Consider the following 13,811-nt stretch of genomic DNA (forward strand, 5'->3'; position numbering starts at 1 on the left):
GGCTGATGCACAATAGGCTGATGTGCAACAGGCTAGTCTAAATGCGTAAATTCTGAACTTTACAGAAGAGTCTGAACGCGGAACGCCAAATACAGATATAAAAAATATTCGCTGATTCTCTGTATAAACTCATTTACCGTACAAACTCGTGGACCAGGTATTTTACTTCTCATGTACTACCCGGGGGGCCTGAAGTATTGTTATGCTGCTGCTAGTAGCGGCTAGTTCTTGCTACTCCCTCATAGTGCCGTGATTTGTTATTGCAAAGCTTGTATTAGAAATGACCATTCAAATGAGTTGAAAATTTACTCTTAGTCTAATATGAGCTTAGCTGTTTTGTACACTACGTAAAGAACGTTTCGAGTAAAGATACTAGCGCTGAACTGAAGGAATCCCTCCCGTCCGGATCAAGCCGGCCAAGCAATTAAACACTGGAAACAGTCATTTATAAGAGCGGAGCGTCGTAGGTTAGCAATCCATTCTTGCATCCCTCTTGTGCCTTTACACACTCTCACCCCGCCACAAACCATCCCATCGGCGAATACACATACTCCGTACTCCGTACCTTACTTGCAAATGCATCAACATGCTTTGACGAATTCCAAAGCATTCATTTTTAATCACACATTACTACAACAAATATTAGATAAGAAATATCTTTTCAGGCAACGAATAGTTCTTTTGAAACCTCATAAAAGCATGCCCGTTCATAAGGATCGGGTGGAAACAAGGCCCTATCAACTCGAATTCGGCGCCTGGCTTGCAGAACGTGACGTCTTCTACAGTCAAATACGAGTCCCATACTAGAGGCCGAATCACGAAGGGTAAACGAGAACCGTAAAGGAGGACAATGACATCGCCTTCCTCAGCGCCTGCAGGGACTAAGAACTGCAACCGGGATTGCGTTTTGCAGAACCTTCGAACGTGTTTTCCTGAATTGAAGGGCTCTGTCTCCGCTTCATGTTTGGCCGTCTCGTCTGGTCCGAACATGGCCATATTTATGGTATTGCACACGTCGCCTGTCACCTCTAGAAGGATTTTAATCTGTTCGACAAGATATGCGCGCACGATCAATCGTCCAGCGCCGTCTTGATCTTGGAGCTCCGCTAGAGCAGAATTGGCAGAAGAGTGCTTCATCCCGATGTAGTCCCAACACTCGGTGAGTCCGATATGAGAAGTTGTGACTCGCCAATCTGGTGTCCATGATGGAAGGTCGGAGGATTCGGGTCCTCGATGTGTGCTTAGTATGCAGAGGATGTCGAGATTGCGATCACGATTGATGAAGTATTTTGCCACATGCTGATATACCTGAGAGACAGATTGGGAGTAGTCCACGATAAATTTGGGTGGTGGAGCCAAGATTTCCGTCAGGGCAGCTGTGTCCTCCGAGACTGGTTCGCTCGTAAGACCCAGGGTGCTATGTACTTTATCCCGCATGTAAGTGAAGCACCTCACCATATGGTGATATAACGCTGCGTATAATCCTGAGGAATCTTTGGCAGCTAGTGGTCGGACTGGCTCTAAAGATGCATTTTGTGCTTGCAAAGGTTCTCTCCCAAGACCCAGAACGCTATAAACTTTGTCGCGCGGATCGGTGGCCTCAAAGTGCCTAGAAATCATGAGCAATTCGAGCAATCCGCCACCATGATAGTAATAGACACTCTGGGCTTCGGCCATAAATCCCAAGGCTGATTGTCCATAGCGCCATCCTCGGGACAGGAACTTGAGGTTGCCCAAGTCATCAGATTTGAAATCAAGTGGATCGATCGCGCTCTCGCTTTTGATTATGTTTCTCAGGGAATGCAATCTTCGGGCCGTCCTCTTCAGCCCGAGCCACGATACGGTATCCTGCCCGCACTGGACTTCCACTCGTTTGGCTACGGCAATTTCTTGACGGATCCATGCGCGGCCAAAGAACGGACGCTGGTAGATGGCGAGCAAGGCTTCGTACAGCTTATTGAGTTGCCTTAGACACTCCTCGTCGTGCGCTGGTTCCATTATTTTCTTGCGAGTCTCTTCCCGGTCAAGCAGCTTCATTCCTGCTATGGCGAGAGCACTATTGTCCTTGTGCTCTCCAAGCCAGATGACCACCTTCTGAGCGTTGCGGTAGATGCTCGTCATCATAGGAATTTGGAAGGATTTTTCTGCCATGTCCTCTTGATTGATGCATATGGCGTCGACCCAGAGCCACCTGGGCCTGTCACTGAGACGTAGATATAGCAATGCATTGTACAGATTTTCGGACACTGTATGGAGCTTTTTGTTTATCACAATGATGCGCTTTGATTGTGTTGGTGAGCCCCAGGTGTACGACAAAGCAGCATACGGTCCGACATCGTTCGAATTCATTGGAATGATGTTGATAGTGACTGGGTGGTCTGCTGATCCAGGTTGAAGGCAGAGAATGCGCGTTTGACCCGGTACGATAGCGGAATATCTGAAGAACGGATCCGCAGAGATGGGTATCCTGTAACTACCACCGACAATAGGCTCGCTTTCGGGAACGTCTGTTCTCAACCAACATTCCTCACCACAAGAGCCTTGCGGATTTCGTGGGCCGGGATCTGGCTTGGTTCCAGAGACGGATGCAGTGGAGACCGACGAAACGTCTTCGCGTAAAATCTGCAGCTCTGAAAGCAGCTCGTCCGCTAGAAATGGCGCGAGAACTTCTAGTTCTCGACGGCGGGCTGTTCGGGCTCTTGTCGCAATCTCAAATCGATTTGAATATGCAAGATGCAATGTTGTGACTAAGTACCCTTCTTCCTGTTGACTGTATACGGGCTGGGACTCCGTAAGATCAATGTCGCCTTGCTTCGAGATAAAGGTGACTTTCCCTTGAGTTGCCCCGATTCTACCAGCAAGCTTGACCGGTCCGCCCCGTACCATTTGCTCTACCCTGACGGGGCCACTAGCTTCTGGGGCGAATTCATCATCCGCATCATTTTCAATGTAGTTGACAGGACTTTTGCCGCCTGTGGGAATGTGAGAGCGTTCTTCCTCGTGGTCTCTGAAGAGGGCACCTCCCATTGTTAAGGGTTGTATATTCGCTCCAGCTTCATCGTCCCTCGCGATCGCGGCTGTGCTTTCCGCTTGAGGGTGTGAAGTCATTGTTCCTAGATGGAATATCTCTGAAATATCGAGAAACAGTTGACCAGATGTATATGTAATTATAAGTTAGAACGGTGGAAGGAAGAACAGTACATGAACGCGATCCGCTGCCTCAAGCAGTATTGAGCTACACTTAAGTATTTGGAATAGTCCTTCCCGCTGTCAGGCCCAATTGCCTGAGGCTTGAGGCTTCAATTCAAGAGGCTGAGCCTAATTAGGCTTGGCTTGCCATGGTTTGTCCCGTCTCGGGGTGCGTCCCGCGACCCAGGGGGGATGTTAAGTACTCTGTGTAGCTTGCCACTCCTTCCGTTGTGCCATAACCCTGGAAGCTCACATGAAATCCCTCGATGGAGTCTAAGGCTACTTTGAAGTGAGAAAAACGATCGGAGTGCTTCGTCAATTGTAACCCAGCGCAAATAACATTTTATAAGCATGTTCAAAGTCTTATATTTGGTCCCTCTACACGTTTTATTTTCATTCAACGTGACAGGGACGAAAGCAAAAGAGCCTCCAAGCTCATCGATAAGGACAAAAGTTAATTGACTATGAGCCGAACAGCAGAGGAGTCTTGGGATTTCCTTATGAAATTGGCACAGAGATGCTACAACCAAGATTGGGTGTTCAGGAAAACAACAAGATAAGGAGCAGACTAGCAGAAAGAAACAGACACAGGCAGCCTTTCAGTCAAATTGATTGTACATTGGTCGGTTTGCCTCTAATCAACCTAGACACTGCCCGAATCAGCCTCCCCGCATTTTGCACCCGCGCGCTGGACGACATTCACTTGCTTCTTCCCAGAGTCACTCTTCGAGTGTTCATTCCCAAAAGACTCAGGTGATGGCGCTCCAGATCTTCTGATATTGACCCGTTCAGGCCTACGGAAATACGCCATAGTCGCCCCGCTCCGCGGAAGTACGAGAATATTCATTAGCATCTTTGTGAAAGCATCCAATTGGCGTATCCATGACGTGGTCGTATCAGCACTCTTTCCCAACGATACGAAGGCCAAGCCACATCCACAATACATATTAAAAGTGAAAGTTACCGGCTGTGTGAAAGCTCTATTCGCTTCCATGCTGTGGGCAGTATTGACCGATTTTGCATTATACAGTCCCATCACTGTGACAATGCCCCACCAAAAGGGCGGTGTCTCCGCCGAAAACAACGGGAGGCGTCACCCAGTTTTATTTGCGGCCCTTAGACAACCTACTTTTAATTCCCAGCCCAGTCACTTTTCCGTCTAAGCATACTTGTATTGTATTGTCAATGTTACACCCTGAAGACACAGCCTGATCATCCAATAAGGCTGAAATCAGGCGTCCGTCCGTGACTGGTACCAAGGTACCAACATTTCCTGAGATAAATGGATTCCTAGGAGAGCGTACGCTACTGAGTGGCATAAAAGTACCAACAATTCCCCACTGAGTCGCCTTGGTTTATCCCCATTCCCAAGCAAGCTACCTCAGGCCATCTGAGCTCTTGCATTCGTGGTCAAGGCTGAACACTGACTCCTTTGTGAATACGAAAGCAGGTTGCATATGAAGTTAGGACGAAGTTTAGCTTAGTGTGGAGGCGTCCGCATTCAGCTCAAAAAGAGACGGTCTGCGCCTCATAGGCTGGACTTGACTGCATCTCAATCACGCTTGGCTCATTTTGTCTGTGAATTTGCACATTTCGTTTTAGTGCGCCATGATCTGCGACCAGCTTAGTCCATAACCACGTTTTACAACACTGGCTAATTGGAGTCCGAAAATGCCTGTCCATGCAGAGCTGCTACTGGAAAGAAGGCTTCACGCGCAGCAACTAGTGGAGCTGGAATAAACAAGAGCGCCGAGCTGAACGCACGATGAATTCGAGATACATTGTGGCCTGTTCGAAGAGCTGGGAAGCTCTCTGCATACTTTACGAGGAGCCCTGAGAGATGAATGAAAGGCCAGCTGCCCATCTCACTTGTGTTCTCGGATTTGGTAAAGTCCAGAACTGTTGCGCTGTGGACTGCAGCCCGCCTTACTTTCAACAGTTTCATTCTAAGCCTTTTCTCTGCGTCACTGAGACACAATGTTAAGTCGCCACCACTACCTCTTCAAGAGGATTGTCGGCCCCGTTCCCAACGATCAGCAACTTCCGCTGGTTGAGGGCTCCGATAAGACTGGATTACCTTTTGCGGATGGTCCGGTGCCAACTGAGAAGGCATGGTTTAAGTCCGGGAAGCTCTGGTTTATTCTTAAGTTTCTCATCCTGAGTTCTGCATGCGTCGTCACTCTATTCCATGGCCAAAGCATCATCGGCTACGCTACTTCGGCATATCATGCTCTTTTGCCAGACTACAAGGTCCATCAAGGAGACTGCAACCAGTTTGCCGCACCGGAGGCGCCCGAATTCGTCGCAAAACCACCCATGGGTAAGCTTCTTACCGATAAAACGAAGCCGACATGCAGCAGCTCAAAAAGTGGTCACCAATGCGAGCTCACAACTGACGCCGACGTCACGACCTACTGGCAGACTGCAGATGGTGCTCCGCTACCAGACCTTGGAGGGAATCTGCATGGCCATTGGGTTGCGATCGACCTTGGTCAAGATCTCAAGGTGCACAGCCTTGCCATGACCCCCCGGGAGGATGCCAAAGAGGGAGGTGCAGTCTCCAAGCATGTGGTGCAAATCAGCACCGACGGCAATAATTGGCAAGATGTCGCTTATGGAACCTGGTTTTCTGACACAGCAGGTATTGATTCTTCAACTATCCGACGAATTCCCCAGAGGTAGGGTGTACTAACCGCTCTGTAGTGAAATATGCGACCTTTGAGCCTCGAGTCGCCCGACACGTGCGGCTTGTGGCATTGGAGTCGACAAACAATGCCAAGTTTGTTGCCATTAGCGATCTCAGTGTATTCGTTGTGGATTCCATTCCAGCCCCTGTGACCAATGGAGGAACTTGGGGCATCACCTTAAACTTCCCTCTGGTCCCCGTTGGGGCATTTGTAAATCCAATCACCGGCAACGTAGTTACATTTTCGTCGTACCGACACGATGGCTTCCAAAAAGATCATCTCCCTGCTACCACTCTTACAGCCACGTGGGAACACGGCAACAAAGGCATGACCGATACACGGATCGAAAGTACCAATCACGACATGTTCTGTCCTGGAATGTCATTCAACGAAAGCGGTCACATGATCATCACAGGCGGTTCTACTAACTCCAAGACAAGTATCTATGACCCGGTGAAGAATGAATGGTCATCAGGAGATGACTTGAAAATTGGACGCGGCTATCAGGGCCAAACATTGGTGCCCAATGGCAAGACCTTCCTCATAGGTGGAAGCTGGGCGGGGGATGGCCTGCACAACAAGATTGGTGAGATATATGATCATGTTAACAACAAATGGGAAAAGAGCGAAGACTGGAAATCCACAGACATCGAGATGAAATCCGATCCAGACCCGAACCGCTGGGACTTTCATGTGTGGCTGTTTGGGTGGAAACAAGACTCCATCTTCCATGCAGGACCTGCTGCGACGATGCACTGGATCACCACAAATAACCCCCGCAAAATCTCCGCCGCAGGAACCCGTGAAGACGGTAGCTTTTCTGATGGCGATGCTGTATGCGGCGTTACATCAATGTACGATGCAGAGAAGGGCCTCATCCTCACGGCTGGTGGTGCTCCACAATATCACTTTTGGGCAGATCGATGGAGAGGAATATCAGATCCCAGGCGCAAACCTGCGACGAACAACGCTTTCATCCTCGAGTTAAAAGACCCTGGCGTGAATGCAACAGTCACAAAGACGGACCAGATGAACTTGAAGCGCGTCTTCGCCAACGCCGTGACCCTGCCTAACGGTGAAACCCTTGTGATCGGCGGTCAAGAGAGGGGCGAGCCCTTCTGGGAGGATGACTGGCATACGGTGCCGGAAATCTTTTCGCCCAAAGCGCCCAATGGACAGAAGTGGAGGAATGCGGCCCCTCACTCGACTCCTCGAGTATATCACTCCTTCGCGCTACTCCTTCCGGATGCCACTGTTCTTGTCGGCGGTAGTGGTTTGGGAAGAGCTGAAACGAATCACTTCGATGCTCAAATCTATTACCCCCCCTACCTGCTTCAGGACGGGAAATTCGCGCCACGACCACGCATCAAGTCAGTCACCAAGAACACGGTCAAAGTCGGAGAAACTCTTACCTTCACAACGACCACCGCCATAGACGATGGTAACAGTGCGTCCTTGGTTCGATACAGTGGGGTCACCCATTCGTTGAACAACGATCAGAGACGTATCGAGCTTCAGCCCAAGAAGACCAGTATGGCTGACTTCACCTATACGGCGAAAATTCCTGCCGACAGAGGTGTTGCCCTGCCAGGCTACTGGATGTTGTTCGTCTTTACCAATGGCGTGCCAAGCGAGTCGCAGAGCGTGCAGATACTCGCTTAACTATTGTTATCTGCGACTAAAAGCAGGAAATTGGAATGAGCAATACTGCCTAGGTCTGATTAGTGAGATCATTGTTTGGTGCACGACTGAGTGGTTCTGATATCAGGATCGTGATTTGGAACCGTTGATACATAAAATAAATCACACTTATTCATCGTATCTATGAGACACAAGCTCGTCCACAAAGTGTCGCACATTTCTCCATCATAACAATCATTGGTAAACAGGGAGATCATATCATGACTCATGTACCGTACAAAGACCACTTTACAAAAGTGGGTTTATGCACCGATTCAACGCCAGGTAAGTGGGATTTGATTCAGTCCTGGCCCAGTGTCTTTTGCAAAGCCGAAATCGATGGCACAAAAAAATAGTCACCACCTCTCAGTGTTACCATCTCATCAAAGCTGACTGAGGTACCGCCGATATTCGTCAACAACTTCCTGTTAGCCGTCTGGCCCATGATTGGATCATGACCAGCTCCTGCGGTCGAAAAGTTCTCATTGTTGAGCCAAGAGGCCTGCATGAACTTGAATCCTGACTCAATATGACTCTGATAGCATGCAAACAAGAGACCACGCTTTTCCAGAGGTTTCTCGGAGAACTCAGACCCATAGGTGATTCCACTCCGGATCATTCTGGTCAGAAAAGTTGACTGCTCGTTAGGGTTCCTTGGTCTCCTGGGATTGGCCTTTCGGATATGCGCAGCAAAAGGACAAGTCTTGCCTGTAGCGTCGCCGTCGTAGTTGAACTCATTAAAAGTCCTTGCATTGTCTGGGTCGGGCGAGTCGTTGTCCGGGAATTTAACGATGGGGGCACCTGTCAGAAAGCTGTGAGCGATGATAAACTAATTATCTAGTGAAAAATGGATAGCAAGATGTTCCTCTACCCACCACTCTCCCAACGTCCCATCAGCTTTGCGCCCATGTGCTTCTCGCTAGAGCAGCCATGTTGATTCCAAGTTTTGATGAGCTTGTTGAAGGCATCCACGTCCTGCTCAAGCTTGCGAAAGACAAGGAATGTCCCGTTGTACATCCAGTCGGGACGGGCTACATTGTTATCGGTTTTGGGGCTAAACTTGGATAGGATGATGACTTCTTCATCGGTATTCATATTTGCCACACCAGCAACTTCCGGCTCGAGTGTGTCAATCCCTTGTATCAATGGCTGAGAGATGCCGTCCTCAAACCCAAAACTGCGCGGATTTGTCAGTGTTTTGGTCATTGCAGTCCCAGGCGCCCATCTTACTGCTCTTTGCCATTGAGATTGACAAGCTTGCCGTCGAGTATGAAATCTTTGGGTCTCACTGCGCCGTCGATTCTCGATTCTACGGTAGTAGGCGGCGATATACCCTTTACATCTAGGGTAACAGTGCCATGCTGAAGCACTTTCAAGATAGCCTGCAGCTTCCTTTCAACCTCGTTTGCATCGCTTCCAGCGACCTTGAGCAGTCCGTGGATTGGGGTGCTCGTGGCGTTGAACAACGGATCCCAATCATTAGCGGGTCGATCTTTTAGTTCATTAGTTTCCTTCATTCCAGCGTAAAACGCTGGATCGGTATTTTCGACTCTTTTCAATCTTAGGGCTGTGTTTGGAAGAGCACTTTGTATCTGACTGCGTGAGTCCTGGTAAATTCGTCTCGGTAATACTACTCACAACGTCCAATCCTGTTCTGGTGAATGCGATCAAAGCATTGGATATAATTGCAATTTTGTTGAGAGCACGCGCTTCGCCTGCTGTATCCCGGTCCTTCTGTACCTGTGTCAGACTGGTGATGAGAGATGCATCGCCCACTTGAGCCGCCAGTTTCTTCAAGCACTGGGAAAAGATTTTCTGCTTTTGGTCCGCGATAGAGAAGAAGTAGTACGTTTCATTGTGCTTCAAAAAACCCTTGCTCCATACATCGCCTTGGATGTCATTCTTGTCAACAACCATGATGGGCAAAGCAAGATAATGCTTATGGCAACTGTGTAAGAGTAGCTTCTGCCCAATAACAGGGTGCTGCAGCGCCCTTCAAGATGCGGTCGACAACATGGAATGCTAATCCAGCTCTCTCCTTTATAATCAGATCCTTGGCTAATCACCCCGTTCTATGCGGGCACCATCTAGCGCACAATTCATGCAACCATGCTTGAGGCGTGAGGTATCCTCAGCTGATCTCGAGCCGAATACCTATCAATTGAGGTGGAAGCCTCAGCTCGCGGCTTCAGGCGCAGGAGTGGGCGATGTGCATCGACCATCCATGAAGGTTCTTTACTGTTGCGCAGCATTAATCCACACATTATGAAGCTCTAGCCAGCATTTCGCCTGTGCTCAGTCCGCAAGTCGTCCCAAAGGCGAACTGCAATCGAGAACATGTTCCTGGACTCGTTGGGGATAGGGCCAACTATTGGGGCCGAATGTCCCAGAGGTGATATCTAAAGCTCAATCTAGCCCAAAAGCATGCGAGTGTCTGCAATTCAGCCGCAGCTGAGAAGCGACAACACGCGGACTTTGCGCCACAAAGAAACCGTACTGGCGTTGTGGCTCTACAACCGAGAATGTTGACGCCTCTGCCTCCGTTAACTCCGCGGCCTTTCATCGAGGCACCTAACGAGGCTATTCCCCTTTAGGCTATTCTTCTACTCCCTATCTTAGCTGGTTGAGATATAGGCCTCTTTTAATATGAAATTTAGTGGTTCTGCGTGTTAGAGGATGTAGCAAATAGCGTACGGAGATACCAATTGAATTGATTGAGTTACTCCTATCAAGAGGAGCATTTGCTCACACTAATAGCTATAGAAGCGCATTACTGCAACAGCTCAGAAACAGCGTTTGGCGTTCAATTTGTATAGCAATGCTCACTGCCATAAATAACAGGGCGTAACAGTTACAAGAGCGTTTCGTGCGTTTTGCATGCGGGGACCTTGTACCATCATGCTAGTACGTAACAGATACGTATCATAAACGCAGGGATTCTAACAGCAATATGGCCAAACGCGTAGATTCAGTCCTTGCAGTGGGTGTGTGGCAAAGAAGAAGAAAACTATGTATAAAGGAATATTACATCTACCACTCCACCAAAAGGACAGCGGTTTTAGGTTTCGAACCCAACTAGTAGATGTATTTTCATAGCAGACTCGTACAGGACCATACTACGTAGTAAGGAGGTAGACACAGCAATCTCTGCACCCTAAGCTAAACCTAACAAGGCCACTGCTAATCTCCTTCTGGACCCACACAATATTCCTAGCGTTTACATTGAAATTACTGCTATTAGAAACCTAGGAAAAGAGATTGCCTAGAGGTATGGAGTATCTTGCTACTCTACGTGTATTTATGTCAGAGACGCTCAGGGTCTTGAGCGACGTGACAATCTAGCGTACGAATAGCGTGCGCTTCGCAGTTGTAAAGCACTATCAGCAGTGGCGACGAAGGATGAGCTCCTGACTTCTATAAGTCGAACGATGGAGAAACTCTGACTCCTAGAGTGCAGAATTCTCCATTTGTGTGTGCGCGCGCGCTAGGCGTGCGTAGCGTGCTTGGCACGCTTGGCTGCCTTGGCGCGGCGTAACAGTTTACGGCCCCACGGCCCTGGCGCCCTCTACAGAAATCAAGACATTCTGCAGAAACAGCTTCCCCGCTGTATTAGTAATCAAACTCCTGTTTCATGTATTCTCTTGCCTATGAGCCGAGTGTATGCATAAGGTGAGTTATGTTGATAACACGATAAGGAGTTCAAAATCTTAAGGGGATGAAATATACAAAAATGAATTCTAGAGAAAGAAAACATTACAGGTTAAGTAAGAGCGCTAATCGTTCCTATATTATCACTGAGAGGAAGCGATTTTACATTATCCACCTTTCTGACGTAAATTTTGATCTTTTCCTAATTGGTTGCTGTAGCCGCCAGCGCACCTTAAACAGACGCCATCGAATAAGAGGTATCTAATAGAACCTAATATCAGTATGAGTAGACGCTAGCGGCTATTTCGACGAATTGAAAAAAGATCAAAATTTACGTCAGAAAGGTGGATAGTCCCACCACTGGTGACGATGCCCCACGAAAACGGCGGTATCTGCCGCCGAAAACGACAGGAGTCGACACCCGGCTGTAAATACCAAACCCACTAAGACGTAATTCTTAATTACTTGTTCTATCAATGTTACACCCTAATGACAAAACCTGATCATCCAACGAGGCTGAAATCAGGTCCCCTCTGAGCAGCACTGGGCTTACACTGAGCGAACTCGAGTTAGCGTGATCATTCCTGAGCAGAGCTTGAGCCTTTTGATTTCGCCCCGATTATGCCTGATTTTATCCCTGAGCATATTGAGTGGCACAAAAACCAACAATCCCCTAAATGAGTGTACACTACTGAGCGGCGCGAAGGTCCTAACATTTCCCAGAATATCCATACCGGAATCTTGACCTCTCTCCAAATTCTATTCCACTTTGAGACCTGAGCGATGAATAAGCAATTTTGAGCTGTAGCTAGAAAGGCTTTACTGGCTAAGGTACCAAAGATACTCCTAAAGAAACTTCTTTCCTAGCCTTTGTGACTGAAAGCACTCGACAAATTGATTGTAAATCACTTCTGACTTTTACATTCCCTGTATTCAGTTCCTAGCGACTTTAAGTCCAATCCTTGGAGCTCGATGTCTCAGGCTTAGCGCCATGGTACTCTAACGCCAGTATCTGATGCGGGCGGTCGTTATCGTACTCCAGAGCTAATTGCTGGGTCGGTCGAGTCATCAGGTATTGCTGGCCCAAGCCTCCTAGTGACTGAGGCGTATGTTGCGGAAGGCCGTGACCACTGTAGGACGGAGCCAGTTGTGGTGGTACATGTTGCACAGGGCCATGTTGTACAGGGACATAACTAACGTAGTATGGTACCATTGGCGGCGCTGCATATGGTTGATACCCACCATACGGAAGGGCTGGCGGTGCCGCTTGCTGGCACATCTGAGGCTGGTGGTAGTGGGGTGAATGAGTCGTGAGGCTCGACTGGTTCGGATGCTGGCCCATCGCACTAGGTGAAAATTTAGAACCAGATCTCTGCAGAAGCGGCGCTTGCAGAAGGGGGCCCATACATCTTGTTTTCGCGCATCTCGAGTTCTGCTCGCTGCGTCGCTTGCTTCGCTTGCTCTTGCTGGAGCTTCATGCGCTTTTTCTCATTCCTCAAGGTTTTGACCGCTGCACCTGCCCCAACAGCCGCTGCGGTGATTGTGCCGATACCAACTGCCGCCATGGTGGTAACGGTAGCCCCTCCGATGAGAAGAGTGGCGCTTACGGGATCCATCTTGGGATTGCTGACTGAATAGGGGCGACGAGTTGGGAGATAGAGAGACAGATTGAGTAGGGATAAACAAGGGGTGCGAGGATAAAGGCCTTAGCAAGACTGGACGGAAGCTCGAAATAAGAGTAGAGGGTTTGATGCCTGGACCTGGAGCGGATAGCAGATCACTCAGTTGATCACTCAAAGAAGGAAATGGGAAATGGAGATGCTTTATATCAGGTTCGCAAAGCAATGAGTTAGTATATATAGGTGGCAATAATAGTTTCTTTTGTGCAATGCTCTATGGGCGTCTCAGGGGCCGGAGGAGAGAGAAGTAAGATGTGGCGTCCCGGGTGAGAGAGCAGTAAGATATGACGTCCCGGTTGACAAATTTCAGACGATCATTTGAGGCGCCTAACGTCGAATACGAATATACGGTCCCGTGCAGCAAAACTGCTTAGCACAATCCTCGCCAGCGCTGTTGCATCGAATTCAGCTCACTATGAACAGTTATGAAGCTATTTCAAATAGAAAGGGAACGGGTTAAGTCATAGTTACTACTTTGGACAGGCTCAAGGAAGGATTATTGTGGAGCAATTAAACAGCTGCATCAACACGCTCAGAACTTGACAGAGTGGCATATTTATCAGCCATTATGAAACATGGACCTGCTTGGAAGAGATTTGGCACGGAACCGTGTTTGACGTTAGGACTTGACTCCTATCTAGTAGGAGGGCGCAGTCACTATGTGTTACGAATCCTCCCGCGACCTACGCCAACCAGCTCCCCGCCGCTATTCTAGCCATCACTGACGACAGGTACCCACAGTTGTCTGTACCTGGCCTCAGCGAGATAAGGGGCACGGACATGTATATAGAGCGTTGTGTTCCCACTTTCGTTTCCTTTTCTTCACGCTTCGTCTTGTATATTAGGCCCAACTATAGCTCTCCTGACATTACGAAGCGTCTCACTTATTTTTATCTTCTGGTCCTTAGATCCGCCTTAACCTATTTTC

General features: G+C 48.6%; 4 protein-coding genes across 4 annotated transcripts; 1 reads left to right on the plus strand and 3 right to left on the minus strand.

Moving 5' to 3' along the window:
• Positions 1-642: 642 nt before the first annotated feature.
• Positions 643-3,108, minus strand: EPUS_03261 (uncharacterized protein; the record flags this gene model as incomplete). Its single annotated transcript, XM_007789691.1, has 1 exon — positions 643-3,108. One exon carries the CDS (start codon positions 3,106-3,108, stop codon positions 643-645), a length of 2,466 nt encoding a protein of 821 aa, XP_007787881.1.
• A 2,058-nt stretch (positions 3,109-5,166) lies between these two features.
• EPUS_03262 (uncharacterized protein) lies at positions 5,167-7,538 on the plus strand (the record flags this gene model as incomplete). Its single annotated transcript, XM_007789692.1, has 2 exons — positions 5,167-5,830; positions 5,893-7,538. The coding sequence occupies 2 exons, from the start codon at positions 5,167-5,169 to the stop codon at positions 7,536-7,538; spliced, it is 2,310 nt and encodes a 769-aa protein (XP_007787882.1).
• Positions 7,539-7,857: 319 nt separating this feature from the next.
• Positions 7,858-9,473, minus strand: EPUS_03263 (uncharacterized protein; the record flags this gene model as incomplete). Its single annotated transcript, XM_007789693.1, has 4 exons — positions 7,858-8,357; positions 8,432-8,733; positions 8,787-9,148; positions 9,195-9,473. 4 exons carry the CDS (start codon positions 9,471-9,473, stop codon positions 7,858-7,860), a joined length of 1,443 nt encoding a protein of 480 aa, XP_007787883.1.
• A 2,680-nt stretch (positions 9,474-12,153) lies between these two features.
• EPUS_03264 (uncharacterized protein) lies at positions 12,154-12,820 on the minus strand (the record flags this gene model as incomplete). Its single annotated transcript, XM_007789694.1, has 2 exons — positions 12,154-12,550; positions 12,612-12,820. 2 exons carry the CDS (start codon positions 12,818-12,820, stop codon positions 12,154-12,156), a joined length of 606 nt encoding a protein of 201 aa, XP_007787884.1.
• Between the last annotated feature and the right edge of the window lie 991 nt (positions 12,821-13,811).

This window comes from Endocarpon pusillum, assembly GCF_000464535.1.
Source record: "Endocarpon pusillum Z07020 unplaced genomic scaffold scaffold1275, whole genome shotgun sequence".
Classification (NCBI taxonomy): Eukaryota; Fungi; Ascomycota; class Eurotiomycetes; order Verrucariales; family Verrucariaceae; genus Endocarpon; species Endocarpon pusillum.